Source organism: Watersipora subatra, chromosome 4 (assembly GCF_963576615.1).
Source record: "Watersipora subatra chromosome 4, tzWatSuba1.1, whole genome shotgun sequence".
In the NCBI taxonomy this organism is placed as follows: domain Eukaryota; kingdom Metazoa; phylum Bryozoa; class Gymnolaemata; order Cheilostomatida; family Watersiporidae; genus Watersipora; species Watersipora subatra.
Genome location: NC_088711.1, coordinates 29,602,065 through 29,625,758, shown reverse-complemented (window position 1 = coordinate 29,625,758; position 23,694 = coordinate 29,602,065). Strand labels below are relative to the sequence as shown.

At 34.5% G+C, this 23,694-nt stretch overlaps 1 protein-coding gene across 1 annotated transcript in view; it reads right to left on the bottom strand.

Moving 5' to 3' along the window:
* Positions 1-176: 176 nt before the first annotated feature.
* The window catches only part of LOC137393154 (peptidyl-prolyl cis-trans isomerase FKBP3-like), a 41,374-nt gene continuing 17,856 nt past the window's right edge, over positions 177-23,694 (bottom strand). The window contains exons 5-7 of the mRNA XM_068079582.1: positions 14,666-14,730; positions 10,454-10,548; positions 177-558 (exon numbers count right to left, since the gene is read on the bottom strand). Coding sequence (XP_067935683.1) covers positions 504-558; positions 10,454-10,548; positions 14,666-14,730 — 215 coding nt within the window. The 3' untranslated portion in view covers positions 177-503. The remainder of the gene's footprint in view (positions 559-10,453; positions 10,549-14,665; positions 14,731-23,694) is intronic.

Sequence of the window (23,694 nt, the reverse complement as noted above, 5' to 3'; positions counted from 1 at the left end):
GTGGATATCTCGTACACAGGTCAACTCCAACATTTGCAGCCAACTTTCACAGTGAATTTCAAAATAGAGAGAAATGCATAAATTTAAATTCTTAAAGCAGACAACTATTATTTACACTAAATATGATCTAATCTAATAGACGAATTATCTGCTAAACACAACAATTTAGCAAGCTGTACCGTATACAAACAAAATTTATTTTGAGAAGAGGAAAAAAGCTGGTATATTCAAACACTGCAAAGTACCCTGGCTGCTATTAAAGTTGAAGCATCCCTTTGAACGTTCATTTTGTACTCAAAAGATTGATATGGCTAATCCGGTAATAAAGAGATCAAAGCTTTAACACATTGAAAGTTTTAATTCACACAATATTTCTGTGAATGCATAGATAATTGTCAAAACCAAGACTGTACAATAATTGTATCTGCAATTGGAGAAGGGAAGGCAACTCTTGATACAAGAAAATGATAGAACGGTTGACAAATTTATCCAGTGAGACTTCATCATTCGATAGCCATGAGCTCCACTTCAAATATTAACCTTGCATTAGGTGGTATTCTTAGAAGTGCAGTTAAGGAAAAATAGCATCTGTGTGAAAAACATAGTCTGAGGCAGGGCAGCAAGTAAAAACAATCATTGACATGTAGTTATCAACTAAAAGCAACCGTTGATCCTGAGCTTAGTCAGCAACCGTTGATCCTGAACTTAAAGTCAGCAACCATTGATCCTGAGCTTAAAGTCAGCAACCATTGATCCTGAACTTAAAGTCAGCAACTATTGATCCTGAACTTAAAGTCAGCAACCATTGATACTGAGCTTAAAGTCAGCAACTATTGATCCAGAGCTTGCGTTGAGTAAGTGTTGGGTAACTAACTTAAAGACAATGATCAACAAGTAACATGTGAGACTTTTATAACTCAAGTGCAACTACTATATATGTACTAACTACTACTGTACGACTACTATATATGTACTATCTACTACTGTACAACTACTATATATGTACTAACTACTACTACTGTACAACTACTATATATGTGCTAACTACTACTGTACAACTACTATATATGTACTAACTACTACTGTACAACTACTATATATGTACTAACTACTACTGTACAACTACTATATACAGTCAAACATGGATAACTCGAACTTCAAGGGACCGAGCAAAAGTGTTCGAATTATCCGAGCGTTCAAGTTATCAGAGCACTGTCACAAGCCCATATATTTACTTATTTATTAGTAGATACATGTACATATACAAACTATAATATAAATCAAAAGCACAAATGGCTTGTTTCAAATTAAATGCTTCTATGTAAAGTTTAAAACGTTTTCATGAAAAAGTATAGAGATTTTTCTATCACTTGAGATTGGTTTGTTTGAGGTGATGTTATTGCCAGGACGTTTTTCAGATTGACATTGGCAAAACTTGATCGTTGTTGAAATGCTCAAAAGAAAAGACATTTTTTTCTTTTCGGGTTTTACCCACGATCAATTTTGCCGTTTTTTCTTGAAGTTTATGCAGATTACCTTACTTTACCTGGGATTCGTTAAGAGCAACACTCCGAGGCAGTTCAATTAGAAGTTTTACGAGGTTTTACGGTACATTCTATATCACTCACGCTTTTTAAATAGATACTTATTGAATGTACACACGTATTCTGTGTTTAGGTCAAACGATGAATAGTTTTTTGTAGCTCAGACAACGTATACGTTTAATAAAAACATTTTTTAAGACGTTTTAAACATTCAACATTCCGACGTTGATTCAACACGGAATCAACGTCGGAAAACTATTCATCACGGGCTAGCCGGGTCACGCACTCAAGGATTTTCGCCACGCACATACAAAACAACATGCGATTTTTGTTTTGTATGTGCGTGGCGAAAATCCTTGCGCGCGTGACCCGGCTAGCCCGTGCTATTCATCGTATCGCAGTATAAATCAAATTTCACCAAACTTTTAGAAAAGTCGTTGACAAAAATATTTTGCCGATGGTGGTAATAACGACGCTTATGAATTACGAAAAGATGAAGTTTACCTCTATGGCTTTGAATAAAGTGATTTTCTAAAGCGATAACAACCGTTTCGGTAGCCGTTGGGCAAAAAAAACAGTTCGAATTAACAGTGTTGAGTTCGAGTTATCTATAGCAATTTATCATTACGTGGGAACGGATCAAAGGAAATGTTCGAATTAACCATGTGTTCGAGCTATCCGTGGACGAGTTATCCATGTTTGACTGTATGTACTAACTACTACTGTACAACTACTATATATGTACTAACTACTACTGTACGACTACTTTATATGTACTAACTACTACTGTACGACTACTATATATGTACTAACTACTACTGTACAACTACTATATATGTACTGTCTACTACTGTACAACTACTATATATGTACTAAATACTACTGTACAACTATTATATATGTACTAACTACTACTGTACAACTACTATATATGTACTGTCTACTACTGTACAACTACTATATATGTACTAACTACTACTGTACAACTACTATATATGTACTAACTACTACTGTACAACTACTATATATGTACTAACTACTACTGTACAACTATTATATATGTACTAACTACTACTACTGTACAACTACTATATATGTACTAACTACTACTGTACAACTACTATATATGTACTAACTACAACTGTACAACTACTACAGTCAAACATGGATAACTCGAACTTCACGGGACCGAGCAAAAGTGTTCGAATTATCAGAGCGATCAAGTTATCAGAGCACTGTCACAAGTCCATGTATTTACTTATTTATTAGTAGATACATGTACATATGCAAACTATAATATAAATCAAAAGCACAAATGGCTTGTTTCAAATTAAATGCTTCTAATGTAAAGTTTAAAACGTTTTTATCAAAAAGTATGGAGATTTTTCTATCACTTGAGATTGGTTTGTTGTTTGAGGTGATGTTATTGCCAGGACATTTTTTTAGATTGACATTGGCAAAACTTGATCGTTGTTGAAATGTTCAAAAGAAAAGACATCTTTTTCTTTTGAGCGTTTTACCCACGATCAATTTTGCCGATTTTTTTTGAAGTTTATGCAACTTCAAGAAAAAGTTACCAAAGAAAAATCCCTTACTTTACCTGGGATTCGTTAAGAGCAACACTCCGAGGCAGTTCAATTAAAAGTTTTACGAGGTTTAACGGTACATTGTGTATCACTCACGCTTTTTGAATGGATACTTATTGAATGTACACACGTATTCTGTGTTTAGGTCAAACGATGAATAGTTTTTTTAGCTAAGACAACGTATACGTTTAATAAAAACAATTTTTAAGACGTTTTAAACATTCAACATTCCGACGTTGATTCAACACGGAATCAACGTCGGAAAACTATTCGTCACGGGCTAGCCGGGTCACGCACTCAAGAATTTTCGCCACGCACATACAAAACAACATGCTGTTTTTGTTTTGTGTGTGCGTGGCGAAAATCCTTGCGCGCGTGACCCGGCAAGCCCGTGCTATTAATCGTATAGCAGTATAAATCAAATTTGACCAAACCTTTAGAAAAGTCGTTGACAAAATTATTTTGCCGATGGTGGTAATAACAACGCTTATGAATTACGAAAAGATGAGGTTTACCTCTATGGCTTTGAATAAAGTGATTTTCTAAAGCGATAACAGCCGTTTCGGTAGCCGTTGGGCAAAAAAACAGTTCGAATTAACAGTGTTGAGTTCGAGTTATCTATAGCAATTTATCATTACGTGGGAACGGACCAAAGAAACCGTTCGAATTAACCATGTGTTCGAGCTATCCGTGGACGAGTTATCCATGTTTGACTGTATATATGTACTAACTACTACTGTACAACTACTATATATGTACTAACTACTACTACTGTACAACTACTATATATGTACTAACTACTACTGTACAACTACTATATATGTACTAACTACTACTGTACAACTACTATATATGTACTGTCTACTACTGTACAACTACTATATATGTACTAACTACTACTGTACAACTACTATATATGTACTAGAAATTCCACTGTCATACAGCCCACGACCAAAGTGATAATAGAAGAAGAAAGGCTACTGATGGTTGAGAAATGCAATATTAGCAGTCAAATGGCACTGCAGTGCAATAGGATAACTGCAATGGTAGCCGTAATGTACTGGGTGTGGGTGTTATTATATACAACAAACGGCAATAATGAAAGGAAAAGATTATATGTTTATATCTCTCCTCCTGCAATAGGAGAAATGCAATATTGGCCAATATTAGAAGTAAAATGCACTGATATTATTAGAATAACCGATATTATTAGAATAATTAATATTATTAATATAGTAATAATAGAAAACCAATGCACAATTTTGTTTACATTTCAAAACGTCATGCATGTAGCTAACAATATCAAGAAGTTGTGATATTTATATAGAATTTTAGAAAATCTATTTAAAAGTGTTTGGTCATGACAAACAGCAATAATGAAAGGAAAAGATATGGTTATATCTCTCCCCTGCAATAGGAGAAATGCAATATTAGAAGTAAAATGCACTGATATTATTAGAATAACCAATATTATTAATATAGTAATACAGTAATAATAGAAAACCAATGCACAATTTCGTTTACATTTCAAAACGTAATAGCAACCAATATCAAGAAGTTGTGATATTTATATAGATTTTTAGAAAATCTATTTAACAAAACTATTTAGAAAAAATAATAACAGTAACATATTGCCCATCATCGATGTTGTTAGTGTGACTATAACACTTCAATATTCATCCAAATTTATAATTAAATATTGTAATAATCTCATAAGAATCGTTAGAAAAAATATCATCGTCATTTCCTTTACTTTCACTGCTTTGGAGATCAGTTAGAATACCAAAGTACTCAAAAGTTTCCAAAATGTCAGTTACTTTGAAATCGACAAAAGAGAAATGATTTCAGTACTTCTACGTTAATTACAGAAACCTTCGGCAATTCGCCAATGCTATAGACTGGTGAAATGTGCACATTAATCTTTCATGAAATGCGCACGACTTCATGGTTATATTCTCTGTCGCTCGGTGGTTCGTTTGCCGGTCTTAATTTTGATAAAAGCAAGGCTTGGCAAGTTTTAATAACGATTTTCGGCCAAATTAATCTGTCTATTTGTGTATAATCCGATCAGATGGGTAAGGTTTAGGAATATGTCGACAATTTTCAAAGACTTGATAACATATTTAAATATGTTTTTATGTGTTTTGTAGCGTTATTATACTTAAACGACTCTACACAAAAATGGTTAAATTTGTTGATGAGATTTCGGTACAAGGATTTGCGACGTTGTTGATGAATAATTTTCGCGAGTTGTGTGCACATGCATTTATCGTAAAACTCTCAAACATTCGCTCCGCTCGTTTGGTCGTGGGACTAACTACTACTACTGTACGACTACTATATATGGTATGCACTAACTACTACTGTACAACTACTATATATGTACTATCTACTACTGTACAAAGTTCTACTATATATGTACTAACTATTACTGTACAACTACTATATATGTACTAACGATTACTGTACATCTACTATATATATATCTTGTAGCATATGCTTCAGTTAGTGAGCTTGGGTAATGCCTAGGTAAAGTCCTCAACAAACGCAACGTAAGTTTAAACATGACTTGCTCGATGCTGATGAGTAACTAATTTTACTGAAATCAACTTTGAAATCTCAAACTGAATGATTCACTATGTTTCCATGATGCGCAGTGCTTCGGAGTTGCGCTATCTCCGAATCATGGAAACGGCGTCTTCGCACTGAAATCACTGCGCACTGATCAGTGCGAAGCCAGTGCAAATTCGCAGCAAGGAAACAGAGACTGCGCAGTGGCTGCGCATAGCTCTCATGCCGTGGAGACGGATTCTTCGAGGGCCATAAACTAGTACAAAGGTTGTCCTGCTAATCTTGTTTTTTTGCTGTTCTTCCGATCTTTTTGGACCTAAATTTAATTATGGTCTGCATTCACGAGGATGATGAGGTGATTACTTTCCTGGAATTTGTTATCGATGCCAACACTTTTCGAAAAATAGGTGGCTAGTCCTAAATTAACGTTTAAATAATATATTACTTGAAAATACTTTATTAAAAATATATTACTATGTAAAAAGTGTGTTAAGGTTTGTAAAACCTTGTGAATGTGTATTGTAAATAAAAGTATAATGACGACAGAATCATAAAAAGACCGTTTATGATGTTCGGTATCCGTGATCGATTCTATTTCTCCATCAGGCGATTCGATTTATACAATTTCTCTTCTCTGGCTAATTTGCGATATTTGCTGAAAACCACTGCGCAGCATGGAAACGTACAATCCTCTCGACTTCGGAGGGGGCTGCTTCGCAGTACTGCGCACCATGGAAACATAGTGATAGTGTAGTGCAACTGTGGTAAGAGGTTAAAGGTTGATTTGCAACAAAATTCACATTACAGTAATACTTCAACTTACGAGTGCTCCAACGTACGAGAAACGTGAGATACGAGCCAGCTTTTGAAGCAAGTTTTAGCACTAACATACGAGCCATATTTGAGATACGAGCACGTGAGTCAGTTGCTAAGTATGCCGGAGGTTTTATGTTTTATGACAAAAGCATCAATCTGTATTTTTCAACTGCACAGGTTATACTTTTGTACCGTGTTTTTGTGCACGCTTTTCAGTGCAGAATTATGTGAATTAAAAGTACTGTGCGTAGACCGAAAGTTTGCCAGTAAAATGAAAAATAATGCAAAGAAAAAGCAAATGATAACAATTGATATTAAACGGAAAATTGTTGAAAAATATGCGAAATGTGTATGCATGTTTGAGCTAGCTCAGCAATATGACAGAAATACATCCACAATTATCAAACAGAAGGATTATATTCAGGGCATTTAGCTCGCAAAAGTACTAACCGTAGTTTCTAAACGGCGCGGTGATCTTCACCACCGCTGATGGAGAGACCGCTCAGGCATTGGATATAAGATAAACAATTGGCCGGTGACAGCGTAATTGAAACAACGCTATTTGAAAAGGCCGTTGCTATCTATCAAAACTATAAAAATCGACATTCGGACAAGTTGGCTAGTGGTCGTGCATTAAACCTTTGTGACGACACCTGTGTTCGTCCTAATCGCGACATGTTGAAAGGGCGACAAAGGCAAACGTCCTTAGATAGGTTCATCTTAAAACGGCCGGCTAGTCGTGAAAGCGAAACAAAGGAAAAATTAGCTAACTAGTGAGAAACTTCAAACTATGAACGCTGAAGAAATTTTAATTACGTTAAGTTAAAAATGAAAGTTTGCTTTTAGATTTGCTTTTAAGTTTGTCTTTTAAGACTTTGATAAAATCCAAATTTATCAAAGTCAACTGTTGCAATGAAGGATAACTTATATATCTCTCTGGCAAATGCTAGCGTTAGCTGCTATTGTATGTATTTAATTTTACAATTTAATTTAACACATTTCCTTGCATTCTTTTTTATTTGTTGCTTTTTGAAAGCAAGCGGTAAGTTAGGACAATAACCAACATGTTCTTTCTGTTACAATATCTTGTTTTGAGTGTTTTATTTGCATTTTACAGAGTAAGGAAACCAATAAATATATATTTAATTGTTCTATATATAAATAAATTGCACCCCAACATGCGAGTAAATTGACATACGAGCTCAATCTCGGAACGCATTAAGCTCGTAAGTTGAAGTATGACTGTACAGCTATTTGGTATCATAAGATTCATTATGTCTTACTCTGCTGTGTTGTAGGTGCAAAATATATAGAAATGTGATTACAAGCTCTTAAAAGCTAAAAAACGAACAGTTAATCGCCGCCATCACGAGACTGCCATAGATTAAAATCTCTTTCCGAAACGGCTCAAATGGGATGTAGTTGGCCAAGATGGCATCCGTTTACACTTTTACGCAACCTCATTCGTCGAAAGATTTTCACAAATATACTTCACGCATTCAATAAAACCATGTCTATTGTTCTTACGCGTCTATTTCATCATCATTGTAATGCTGTCATTTTGACACTGATATCTCAAAACCTACCGTAAAAATTCGTTTAATTTTTTAACCTTAGCTCGAAGGAGTGCATATCATCCTCTGATGAACATAACAAGCCTGCTGATCACTTGTGATAGTCGAAAATGCTGCAGAAATTATTCGCGCTGTTCAGCAGGAAGTATGGGTCACATGATCAGATTACGACTAGACGATTAGACCTGAGTAGAACATAGAAAAGTATAGACAATCATGTAAACATTGTTTTATATAAAGCCTCACTTCCGGTGGCGGCATAAGTTCAGAACATTTGCATACCTTGCATTGAGCTGAAGTTTTTTTACGGTTTTTGAAGCTTAGAACTAGGGCTAAAAAATATATATATATTGACTGGAAAACTTTTATATTAGTCTAAACTAACAAAGAAGTTTAAATTGTAATAATAAAAAAAAATTATTATTCAAAAACGGAATTTACCAATTATTTGATATACAATTTTGGAGTTTTTTCAAACATTCGGGAAAGGAAAACTTTTAATATATGGGAATCACCAACAAAGTAAAGAATGGAGAACTAGAATTTTTGTGGTTAAGTAACCCTAGCTACTTTTTGAAGTGGGTTTTTGGAAGGTGAAAGTTAGTGTCTCAGTAATATGTTATCAATTGGAGGTGTGGCATTTCCACCACCACAACTAGCCAGCTATGACATCATTGTCTGAAGTCTAAACTCTTATAATCTTAAACTCAGAATTAGACCAAGCCGAACAAAACTGTAAACTAGCGAGCCTCTATATTTGGTAAGGGCTCTTCAGTAAAACCTGAAGTGTTTGTCATAAACTAGTGCAACGAGAAGTTTTATATTGAACCTTTTATTGGCTTTTCAATTTAAATGAGAACATCACGTGACAGAACAACAACGAAATGTAATGACTTCGTCAAAGAAATAAACTGATTTCAATCTCCGGCGGGTTTGTGATGGCTGCGATTAACTGTTCGTTTTTGAGCTTTTAAGAGCTTTTAATCACATTTCCACATAATTTGCACCTACAACACAGCAGAGTAAAACATGGTGAATCTTTTGATACCAAATAACTGTAATGCGATTTTTGTTGCGAGTAAACCTTCAAGTTGAACATAAAGCCCAGGTTCCCAAATCGATTAAGAGACTCCGACGGTAACTTGCGCAGCAAAACGTTTGCGAGGCTAAGCTCAGCGGCATCTGTTCACATATACGCTGCATCGCTAAACATAATCGCAGATCATATAAAATGTTCGTTCGCCATGCCGTTTCTATAATGGTGAACTTCACCTGTACAGGTCATTTCGGGAAAGTTTTGCCTTCGTCCTTTTGCGAAATTTGAACAGCACTAAACTATTGCGTTGCCGCCGGTAACAACCGGCGGTCCTCGGCACATAGGTTTCCATTTCACCGCTAATAGCCTGCGGTGCTGTCGCCGGTGCTTTGCGAGGCTTTAGCTGCTATTTAGCGAGTCTCATTGAATACCTTTGTTGAACATTTTGAATTACAGACCGAAAACTTTTACCCTTCGAAGTAGTCAGGGAATTACAATTACGTTTATTTTAGGAAGGCAACTCCAGAGTAGTGATTACAAACGCATTGTAGCTGATGAAACATCTCGCGAACCCCTTTGTGTAAAATCACAAGGCATCACAAAAACTTAAAGACACTGTGGGCACTAAGTATTAAACAGTTTGGGCAAATGTATTAAACAGTATTGAACATAGTCAATATTAATAGTCACAGTGTTACCGTTACAAAAAGATTTTTCCATTTTATTTGGAGTGATTTATAAATTGCAAATGAACTATGTAATTAGAGGCGAGAGTTGACAACGATGATTGTAACATTGCAGGGGAGTTTCATGATCATATTACGGATATGCTTGGGCATTTCTAAACTTCAACTCATGCAATTATTTTGAATCAAAAAAATAAAAGCAGATCAAGTCATCAATCGCCAATGATTTGGCTAGTGCTTGCCAACATAGAATATCTAGCGCTTGCTAAGTAAAATCTAATTCATGACCAAATCTGTTTCGCGGCACAACGACTTTCAAAGTAATATTGCCATTGTTGTTTGAAATAAACACCAAAAAGCAAAATTACATTTACAAGGAAAAAATAGGTGGGTGTAAAATATAACAATAGAGACCAAGCATTTTTCAATATGGGAACAACATCGGGATATCATTCAAAACAGTTAGAACAGGACAGTGTATGAAAGAGATATAGCCAGAAACCTTTCAACAGTTGTGAATGTGCATACCGAAGTTGCTGCAAATGAGAGTCTGACCCAACCATTGGCCATTGTTGAAATGCTAAAACTCTGCTACAATAATCTCCATGCAACCAGTAAAAACTAAATGTGTAAAGGATACTTTCCCTCGAGTCCCCTTTTGCCATACGCCCACTCAGGTTCTATTGTAATCTCAGCTTTTTCACCGAGACTCATGGTAAGTAGAGCCTCATCCCACTAATAACATACAGAAGAACCAGCATCTCAACACTATTACCCACTAATAACATACAGAAGAACCAGCATCTCAGCATTATTACCTACTAATAACATACAGAAGAACCTGCATATCAACATTATTACCTACTAATAACATACAGAAAAACTAGCATATCAACATTATTACCTACTAATAACATACAGAAGAACCAGCATAACAACATTATTACCCACTAATAACATACAGAAGAACCAGCATCTCAACATTATTACCTACTAATAACATACAGAAGAACTAGCATCTCAACATTATTACCCATTAATAACATACAGAAGAACCAGCATCTCAACATTATTACCCACTAATAACATACAGAAGAACCAGCACATCAGCATTATTACCCACTAATAACATACAGAAGAACCAGCATCTCAGCATTTTTACCCACTAATAACATACAGAAGAACCAGCATCGCAACATTATATTACCCACTAATAACATACAGAAGAACCAGCATCTCAACATTATATTACCCACTAATAATATACAGAAGAACTAGCATCTCAACATTATTACCTACTAATAACATACAGAAGAACTAACATCTCAACATTATTACCCACTAATAACATACAGAAGAACTAGCATCTCAGCATTATTACCCACTAATAACATACAGAAGAACTAACATCTCAACATTATTACCCACTAATAACATACAGAAGAACTAACATCTCAACATTATTACCTACTAATAACATACAGAAGAACTAACATCTCAACATTATTACCTACTAATAACATACAGAAGAACTAACATCTCAACATTATTACCCACTAATAACATACAGAAGAACTAGCATCTCAGCATTATTACCCACTAATAACATACAGAAGAACTAACATCTCAACATTATTACCCACTAATAACATACAGAAGAACTAACATCTCAACATTATTACCTACTAATAACATACAGAAGAACTAACATCTCAACATTATTACCTACTAATAACATACAGAAGAACCAGCATCTCAACATTATTACCCATTAATAACATACAGAAGAACTAACATCTCAACATTATTACCTACTAATAACATACAGAAGAACTAGCATCTCAACATTATTACCTACTAATAACATACAGAAGAACTAACATCTCAACATTATTACCCACTAATAACATACAGAAGAACTAACATCTCAACATTATTACCTACTAATAACATACAGAAGAACTAGCATCACAACATTATTACCTACTAATAACATACAGAAGAACTAACATCTCAACATTATTACCTACTAATAACATACAGAAGAACTAACATCTCAACATTATTACCCACTAATAACATACAGAAGAACTAGCATCTCAACATTATTACCCACTAATAACATACAGAAGAACCAGCATCTCAACATTATTACCTACTAATAACATACAGAAGAACTAGCATCTCAACATTATTACCCACTAATAACATACAGAAGAACTAGCATCTCAACATTATTACCTACTAATAACATACAGAAGAACTAACATCTCAGCATTATTACCTACTAATAACATACAGAAGAACTAACATCTCAACATTATTACCTACTAATAACATACAGAAGAACCAGCATCTCAACATTATTACCCACTAATAACATACAGAAGAACTAGCATCTCAGCATTATTACCCACTAATAACATACAGAAGAACTAACATCTCAACATTATTACCCACTAATAACATACAGAAGAACTAACATCTCAACATTATTACCTACTAATAACATACAGAAGAACTAACATCTCAACATTATTACCCACTAATAACATACAGAAGAACTAACATCTCAGCATTATTACCCACTAATAACATACAGAAGAACTAACATCTCAACATTATTACCTACTAATAACATACAGAAGAACTAACATCTCAACATTATTACCCACTAATAACATACAGAAGAACTAGCATCTCAGCATTATTACCCACTAATAACATACAGAAGAACCAGCATCTCAACATTATTACCTACTAATAACATACAGAAGAACTAACATCTCAACATTATTACCTACTAATAACATACAGAAGAACTAGCATCTCAACATTATTACCTACTAATAACATACAGAAGAACTAGCATCTCAACATTATTACCTACTAATAACATACAGAAGAACCAGCATCTCAGCATTATTACCCATTAATAACATACAGAAGAACTAACATCTCAACATTATTACCCACTAATAACATACAGAAGAACTAACATCTCAACATTATTACCCACTAATAACATACAGAAGAACTAACATCTCAACATTATTACCTACTAATAACATACAGAAGAACTAACATCTCAACATTATTACCTACTAATAACATACAGAAGAACCAGCATCTCAACATTATTACCCATTAATAACATACAGAAGAACTAACATCTCAACATTATTACCTACTAATAACATACAGAAGAACTAGCATCTCAACATTATTACCTACTAATAACATACAGAAGAACTAACATCTCAACATTATTACCTACTAATAACATACAGAAGAACTAGCATCTCAGCATTATTACCCATTAATAACATACAGAAGAACTAACATCTCAACATTATTACCCACTAATAATATACAGAAGAACTAGCATCTCAACATTATTACCCACTAATAACATACAGAAGAACTAGCATATCAACATTATTACCCACTAATAACATACAGAAGAACTAGCATCTCAACACTATTACCCACTAATAACATACAGAAGAACTAGCATCTCAACATTATTACCCACTAATAACATACAGAAGAACTAGCATCTCAACACTATTACCCACTAATAACATACAGAAGAACTAGCATCTCAACATTATTACCCACTAATAACATACAGAAGAACTAGCATCTCAACATTATTACCTACTAATAACATACAGAAGAACTAACATCTCAACATTTTTACCCACTAATAACATACAGAAGAACCAGCATCTCAGCATTATTACCCACTAATAACATACAGAAGAACCAGCATCTCAACATTATTACCCACTAATAACATACAGAAGAACTAACATCTCAACATTATTACCCACTAATAACATACAGAAGAACTAACATCTCAACATTATTACCCACTAATAACATACAGAAGAACCAGCATCTCAACATTATTACCCACTAATAACATACAGAAGAACCAGCATCTCAACATTATTACCCACTAATAACATACAGAAGAACTAGCATCTCAACATTATTACCCACTAATAACATAAAGAAGAACCAGCATCTCAGCATTATTACCCACTAATAACATACAGAAGAACTAGCATCTCAACATTATTACCCACTAATAACATACAGAAGAACTAACATCTCAACATTTTTACCCACTAATAACATACAGAAGAACTAGCATCTCAACGTTATTACCTACTAATAACATACAGAAGAACCAGCATCTCAACATTATTACCCACTAATAACATACAGAAGAACCAGCATCTCAACACTATTACCCACTAATAACATACAGAAGAACTAACATCTCAGCTGTATTATTACCCATTAATAACATACAGAAGAACTAACATCTCAACATTATTACCTACTAATAACATACAGAAGAACTAACATCTCAACATTATTACCCATTAATAACATACAGAAGAACTAACATCTCAACATTATTACCCATTAATAACATACAGAAGAACTAACATCTCAACATTATTACCTACTAATAACATACAGAAAAACTAACATCTCAACATTATTACCCACTAATAACATACAGAAGAACTAACATCTCAACATTATTACCCACTAATAACATACAGAAGAACTAACATCTCAACATTATTACCCACTAATAACATACAGAAGAACTAACATCTTAACATTATTACCCACTAATAACATACAGAAAAACTAACATCTCAACATTATTACCCACTAATAACATACAGAAGAACCAGCATGTCAGCATTATTGTCCACTACTGTAGTAGTAGCTAATAGTAGCAGGTAATAGTCCGAAAACTGGCCAAAAGTACGGTAGCTAAAACTCTACAAACACTGACAGATTAGAGGCTAAAGAAACAACATACCCCTCTGATAACAATTCCTTTGCCAACTTTGAATGCCAGCGGCTGAATTTTGCCTCGCCTCTGTGCTGAAATGATAGAATAATCAATTACAGCGGACAACTCGGCAAACTAAGACATTGTTTCAGATGCAGCCCAATAGTATACAAGAATCTGCTATTCAGAACAGCCGAACATCAGAGACCTTAACAACAAACATGAAACAGAGGACAAGATGTAACAAGCAATCATTTCTAGACATAACTCCTACTGTAAGATGCAATAACTCCTTCTTTATTTGACCATGGATATTGCCAAACTATATATATATCCCGTGAAGTATATAACTAACTCTATATATATCCCGTGAAGTTCGAGTTATCCATGTTTGACTGTATATATACAGTCAAACATGGATAACTCGAACTTCATGGGACCGAGCGAAAGTGTTCGAATTATCAGAGCGTTTAAGTTATCAGAGCACTGTCACAAGTCCATGTATTTACTTATTTATTAGTAGATACATGTACATATATACAAACTATAATATAAATCAAAAGCACAAATGGCTTGTTTCAAATTAAATGCTTCTAATGTAAAGTTTAAAACGTTTTTATCAAAAAGTATAGAGATTGGTTTGTTGTTTGAGGTGATTTTATTGCCAGGACGTTTTTTAGATTGACATTGGCAAAACTTGATCGTTGTTGAAATGCTCAAAAGAAAAGACATCGTTTTCTTTTGAGCATTTTACCCATGATCAATTTTGCCGATTTTTCTTGAAGTTTATGCAAAGATTACCTCACTTAAAGAATAGAGAAAGCATAATATTATTATGCTTTATTAGTTATCTCGAGGTGTTGACTGATGTTCTAAAAAAAGAATCAAGGAGATTGAGCCACTAGAAGCTGAGATATAGCCAGCCAAACATAGGTCTACCTAATAAAGAATCAGAGGAAAACCCTTCGAAAATCCCGAAAACTGTGACGTATAAAATCGACTTAATGTTCATGTGCCGGAGTTGGGCACCCTTACCGCCGTTACGTATAATGATTGTTTTGGCTACGAGATGTGAAACGCTTCTCGCGATAGTAAATAATTTACAGACTAGCTCTGGTTTCTCAGGAAAATCAAGCAAACATTCTGTGGTAAAGGCATTTGCCCACAACCCCTCGCCGTGATTTTTCAAAACAGAAGAGCAGATTTTGACTATTGTGCTTCAAATTTTAACTCGATCTCCACGGATATGCTCCGAAGATCCTCTGTTCAACGAACGGCGCGTGTATAGTCTATATGCGACATCCGCGATTGCAGTTCGTTTAGAATAAGATATGAGAATGTGAATTTTTGTTCATTCATCATTTTTCTATTGTGTATCTACTGCAGCATTTAGTTGATTTTCATGATTATCGTCACTATTAACAGACTGTAAGTTCACTACAGCCATAATCTTAAAAAGAATAACTTGACCGTGCTGCTCTTGCTGTAAGAAAAAAAAACGATAACTTTTGATTTGATTTTTCTATTGATCTATTATTTTATCTATGGTTATTTTTTATGACTAATATAATAATCATAATGCATATTGTACAAAATAATAATATAACTGCGTATAGAATAAATGATGTAACTAATGTAATTTGTAGAAAGTAATAGCAGAATGTTGCGAAATAATAGATGCGTGTAATTATTTTATTCTAAAACTAATCTACACGTCAGAGGGACTGGTTCGGAATTCTCAGAGCAATGATTGTTAGGCCCAATTTGATTGTTCTATACTTCCAGGGATTAAACCAATTAAAACGCCGTGTTTGTTATAGGAGAGCGCATTAGTTGGCTTAATTGACCAATGGCACATAAGTTGATTTTATGCGTCATATATTGATGATTACCAAAACACTTATGTTTTTTGGTAGACCTGTGTTTGGCTGGCTATATCTCAGCTTCTGGTTGGTCAATCTCCTTGATTCTTTTTTTAGAACATCAGTCAACACCTCAAGATAAATAATAAAGCATAAAAATATTATGCTTTCTCTATTCTTTAAGGTTAGAAGGCACCCTCAAAATAGTACTGTTTTTCAAAAAAATTATTTTCAAGAAAAACATGTTTCCTATATAATTCAAGTGTGCTCTTTCCATTGCTGCCACTAAAAAGTATGTCAAACCACTTTAAAACACTTATAACTTGGACTGAATGTTGGCCACTTCCAGAGACAATATGTCCAAGATATTGATCGCTGCCGGGTGGTACGTAGAAGCAAGGCAGCTGAACCTGTCATAATTGCTGCTAGGAAGGCAAACAGAAAGTCAGCTGCACCAAATGATAATACACATTCAAGTGGAGGGTTTTAATAATACATATTCAAGTGGAAGGTTTTAAAAGGGTATGAGACAACCCATATGCCCATAACTGTAAAAAAATCATCCGTTTTCTATTCCCAAACTTTAGGCAACGTTTTCTCATTATTTGCTTTTTGTCAGTGTTTTCAATCTTTAAAACGCTGTCATTTTGTCAATTTTAATGATATCGAGTTGAAATTTTGTATGGCTAATCCTTGAAACCTAACTGATGTTTTATGGTCTCAGAATTTTTCTTCTTTGTGTACGGGGTCCAACCTACGATCCAAACTCCAACCTGATTTTGCATATATGACTTTTTGCCTCTTTTTACCTGAAAAAAAATTGGAATTGAAAATTCTGCTCCCATATTGACATGATATACACTGTTTGGCACTATAATAACAACTTTTAAAGTGGGTACACTTAGATTTTCATCCAGATATTTTGCATGAAAAACATGACTTCAAAACCACATTCTGATTCATAATTGAGAACCGCTTGTCTGGTGAACAAACCAAGTATACCATTGGATATGTCTCAAAAAACCACACCAGAATATGACATTTGTAAGTTTGTAACACTATATATAGATGGGGGGTCTCTCCGAGGGTGCCTTCTAACCTTAACCTGGGATTCGTTAAGAGCAACACTCCCGAGGCAGTTCAATTCGAAGTTTTACGAGGTTTTACGGTACATTGTATGTCACTCAAGCTTTTTGAATGGATACTTATTGAATGTACACACGTATTCTGTGTTTAGGACAAACAGTGAATAGTTTTTTTAGCTGAGACAACGTATACGTTCAATTACAACAATTTTTAAGACGTTTTAAACATTCAACATTCCGACATTGATTCAACACGGAATCAACGTCGGAAAACTATTCATCGTTTGACCTAAACACAAAATACATGTACGTTCAATAAGTATCCATTCAAAAAGCGTGAGTGATAGAGTGATATACAATGTACCGTAATACCTCGTAAAACTTCTAATTGAACTGCCTCAGAGTGTTGCTCTCAACGAATACCACTTTCCTTGCTTCCGAAGGGCGATCACTAAGCGGATGTTTGGTATAAATCAAATTTCACCAAACCTTTAGAAAAGTCGTTGACAAAAATATTTTGCCGATGGTGGTAATAACGACGCTTACGAATTACGAAAAGTTGAGGTTTACCTCTATGGCTTGGAATAAAGTGATTTTCTAAAGCGATAACAACCGTTTCGGTAGCGGTTGGGCAAAAAACAGTTCGAGTTAATGGTGTTGAGTTCGAGTTATCTATAGCAATTTATCATTACGTGGGAACGGACCAAAGAAACCGTTCGAATTAACCATGTGTTCGAGCTATCAGTGGACGAGTTATCCATGTTTGACTGTACTTTCAAGGAAATAGAATAATTGCCGTTCCATATGATGTCGTGAATTTCCTATACTGAATTGCATATATTCACAGGAAAAATTGAGAGTTTGGTCGTATCTGCTAGGACATACAGAATAAAAACATGGAGTAGACCATAGAATTTATTTTCATTCATAACATTTTGAGGGCAGAACCGTTTAATGAACTAGTAAACTTCACTAGTAAACATAATTGGGCCATGCATCATAGTTTCTAAACAAATAGCAGTCAAATTACTGCTGTTTTGTGCTTCAAAAAAACAATTCCACAACATTCTAAAGTGCAAACAAGTGATTTTGCTTTTCACATCAACTATGAATGATGCAATAAATAAATTACCAGTCGATACCAAATTTATATTTCACCTGAAGATCTATTTACAGAGATTATTTGTTTGTGATAATTATAGATCAAAAGGAGGCCACGACTCCAAATTTTCATTTTCCACACTATTTTTACTATTGTTATAGCACATTGTTATTGTTAAATGCACCCCATTAGCTGTTGTTCATTGACCACTGTGTAGTACCGAGTGAGCTACAAATGTATGAACATTTAAAAATACCAGATACTAAGGATAATTCTGCTGTTATCTTTTATAACAGATCCAATCTGTTTAGATGGAATTTCAAGAGGTTTTAGTCAAGTAATAGAACGTCAAGTTGTTTTTAATGAAATTTTCTTCAAGTACGGTTACATTAATTCTAAGAAATTAGCACTCAGATAACCTTTAGAACATTGCGAATGTTTTCTATGGGATGTCTTATCGGGTTTCCAATAGATCTTGAAAAATTAAAATACTTCAGTAGGACAGTTTTTGCAAGTACAGTTGATGCCCCTACAACATGAATAATCCACCCCGAGAATGCTTACGTTATAGGGATTTTACATAATACAAAGCGCAAAATACATGTAAATAGCCTAATCTGTCCCTTAATATTCCTAAACCCACAATTTTGGCCCTTCAAAAAGGAAGAAATTGAACCAAACCATTCAATTCCTGTACAGCAGCTGTTCAATATCTGTACAGTAACTGTGGTATTATTGGTCAACAAGCTTTCTCATTTTTCTATCACCTTCATTTGGTTTAGGATTAGTGATTACAGTAAATTTTACATTCAGTTAAAGGGAGTGACACCTTCAATGTCAATTTAGATCAAGTTTTTCACTTTTTTTCTACACAGCCAAATCTATGCTGCCAAGGAAAGAAAAATATTGCATATTTTCAAAATGTTAAACAAAAATATATCTTTACTATAATAAGAGTGGTGTCTGCCTGTCCATCCGGGGTCAGGGTTGGAGGTTTGAGTATAAGATTGCTTTCAATGGCACTCCAACTGGTGACATTTAGCTTGGCAAACCGACACTCTAACACCTGAATTGATCAAACCTATTAGGTTATAGGAGCGCCTACTGTAATGATGTTCATAGAGGTAACACCTGAATCGATCAAACCTATTAGGTTATAGGAGCGCCTACAGTAACTATGTTCATAGAGGTGAGAAACGGTTCAAATATTTTATCTTTACACCAGGTGAATTTCAGAAACTCTTAAGGCACATATTTACTGGTGATGAACGACTGCTTGTGTAAACCCTTTTCAAATTAACATTTAAAATTTTATATTAGCCTTTTGCCCAAAGTCCTACTTGCTAAAAATAACTTTCATGGTGTAAAGAATATATAAAATAATATTGTTGAAGATGATGCAAAACATGATGTGCAGAACATATCCATCATTTTTTTACGTCATCAAGTCGTTTGCACATGCGCTCGTTCACAAAAAAGTTGCCATATTTGTAGAAAACGATAGTTTTTCTTTGATTTATTAGTACTTTTAAGTGTTGTTTTGATACTATAATAAAAAAATTGCAAACAAAAACATCGTTTTCGAATTATCATTGCAAAAGCTTTGTGTTTCTAACGATAAATTTGTCTATAAAGATGGCCGACAACGATAAAATGACGTCACAAAAAAACGAAGGATTGAATACATAATAGCCCCCTTGCCACCTGTGCTGAAATCTTGTCTGATAGATGGATCTATGAAGTGTAATCAGAGTTGTATTGACTGGTACTTTTGCATAGCTTGACTCAATTCCAATGGACCAAATATTAAGTTCAAAAAATTTTATATTTCACCCATCTAAGTGAAAACAGGTGAGTCCACAAACTGCCAACCAGGCGGAAGAATGGCTTTAATTACACTTTTTCAGAATCGGTGAGTTAATTGATTTCAAGAAAATTGACGTTGTTTTGCGTTCACTATTCCGGTCAACTCATAAAACCATTTGTTTTGTACTGGAATAAACTAATCGAATGTGACCAGTAAATTTGTTCTACAAATTGATACTAATAATGACTAAATAACGTTGACTATACATGACTTTTTGGGATGCAGTTGGTTTCGCCATATATTGGAACATATTCTTTTCAAAGATGGCGGCGTGCTTATTTTATTTAGTAGCTAGTTTCAGGTGTGGGTAGCAACTGAGAACTTAGCTGATACAAAGGCCGCGATGAAATAAGTTAACTCGACGACCTAATTACCGTAGACTGGCAGAATTGTAGTCGGTGTAGACTAGCAGAATTGTAGTCGGTGTAGACTAGCAGAATTGTAGTCGGTGTAGACTAGCAGAATTGTAGTCGATGCAGACTGGCAGAATTGTAGTCGGTACTCAAATGTTTACACAGCATTTCGAGGAAACTATTATGACAGATTTTCAATTTCCTTTAGTTGAGGCGTTTGAGACATTTATAATAATGTATCTGTAGGTAGAATTAAAATTTTATCCTAGCAATCATGAGCAAATACAACATAAAATATATGCCAATAGAGCCGCGTAGGACTAGACTTTTATCGTAATAGCCGATGTGAATACGAGAGATAGACAGGTTGTATCAATAATTAAATCATTTTGGGCATGTCGTTTTTTCCCTGAGCGTTTTTATCGCGATCATCTTTTGTCGATTTTAATCTTCAAATATCTTGAAAATGAGATCGTCTAACACAACAAACAACATATCAACTGATAGACAAAAACACTTTCTTTTAAAATCAACAAAAATTTGACGGAATCCAATCTTTAAAAAAAGGAACATTTTCATCTAACATACTAGACCTTCCTCAGAAGTACTCAAAATTTTATATACATAATCTTCATATTAAAAATTGATAACAAAATAGTATGTTAACCTTAGTAACTATAGTTACCTAAAATAACATATGTATTTGGTAGTTATGATCTGCAAAAAAATGTAACATTACTATGTACAGACGTACCATGGGGAGCTCTTATCCTTGAGATAGATGTGTAACTTAAACTCTGAATTTAACTTAAATGAATTTAGCTTACTAAACACACACATAAAGCTAAGTTTTAGTATGTTTTTTAATAAACTTTAATTTTGTCATTGTCTTAATCTTTATTACCTGTTTTAAGTTTCGTTTTCACTATAACTATAATACACACATAAAGCTAAGTTTTAGTATGTTTTTTAATAAACTTTAATTTTGCCATTGTCTTAATCTTTATTACCTGTTTCAAGTTTCGTTTTCACTATAACTTATAACGAATAAAGCTGAACTGAGAAAGAATGAGCATCGTATCTCTCTCAGTCGTTGTGGGAAAGATTTCGGCGATTGACCGCCAAATTTGAATTTGGAGAGACATTTTTGTTGATACCAAATGACGAAAAAAATACCATATGGCAAAAAAAATACCATATGGAAGGAACAAAAACATGAGTTCCACATCGTAAGGCAAAAAAACCATAAAACAGACGTTGTAATATGATGGCGCACTGTACTATTGCAACTAATAACTTGAGCATTTTCCAATTCCAAAAAAATTCCCACTATTATTATAGTGGGAATTACTATTATTATAGTTCCCATCATTATTATTATTATTGTTAAAAATAAGTAATCACTGTTACTAGTAATATTGCTCAATAGATAATGAGCAGAAGTCCATTGAACTACAATTTGTGCAGCCTTGGGAGCTACAATGCCTCATTCACCTAATAAAAATGAAGAAGAAATTGCAAAAAAATTAACATTTTTAGCAAATTTAAACCCAGCTCAGTTCTCAGCTCTCTAAACATGTTTTCTATTGGCTTAATGCTGGCAGATGATTGTTTCCTTTTGTTTTGGTATAAACGCAATAGGCTCACTAACAAGAAACATTTTATACAAGTCCTACAAAAGCAGCAGCACACGTCTCTTGGCCATACGCAAATGTGTTGAGCCAGACTATGAAACTAGTGGTACATTTGGTTACGTAATGAGCTAAAATACATGAACTAGTAAAAGCATCCTTGAAGGAATCAACTCTTTATGGTTCATTGAATACTATCATCCAGATATAGAAACACAGTGCCGATATGAGTGTTATGGTGCGTTTACACTGGCCGATTTTGTCACCGATTTTGTCGTGCACAGACAAATTTGATGAGTCGGTGTCGGTGTCGGTAGGTGTGAACAGAAAAATCGGTGTCGGCACCGATCTGAAAGTCGGTGTCGGAGCTACCCAGCAGTGCCCGGTTGCACCGACAAGTCGGACGCTCATCAGCCAATCAGAAGCTAGGAGCCTCTGGTTAAATGAGCCTAGGCTTTAATGACAGTGCTAAGTTTATGAAACGAAAGGGCTAGGTTTAATGAGAGGCTAGAAGACTGTCATTAAACTTTCCCTCGTTCTCTTTTTAATAGTGAACCAGCATGGCTAGCAACGATGTGAACGCGAGAGTACCAAAAAATCAAGTTTTTTTCTTTAATTTAAATTAATTAAAAGTGAATAGCCAGTTGTACGACTACTACTAGTTCTACTACTAGTACAACTGTAAAGAAATTTCCCGGTCCTTACTTGGCACGATTTAGATTATGTCATACAGAAATAAATTGCGTGTGATTTCATTCAATGTTTTATTAGCGAAGGAAATTCACTAGCTGAGGAGCGTACGGCCATTTGCTCTGTCTACTAAGTGAGCGTTGCTCCCTTATATACAATAAAATTGCCCGTTCCGGCTAACGGGACCGAGTGAGAACACCGGCTAGCAATGTTTAAATGGCCAATAATTAGGCCCGCTAGTGGGTTGATATGACAACATAAACGACGACGATATTGATAGCATAACGAGTAACAAGGCCAACAATAAAAAGGCAATAAAGAGAGAATAAGAAGGACAACTCATATAATAAAATATTTACAGACATATAAAATATATACAAACAAATAATTACAAGAAGTGTAAAGTGTTGGCCCGGCGTCCATCACACTACTACTACCACAAATATACATTCACCATTCAATCTTC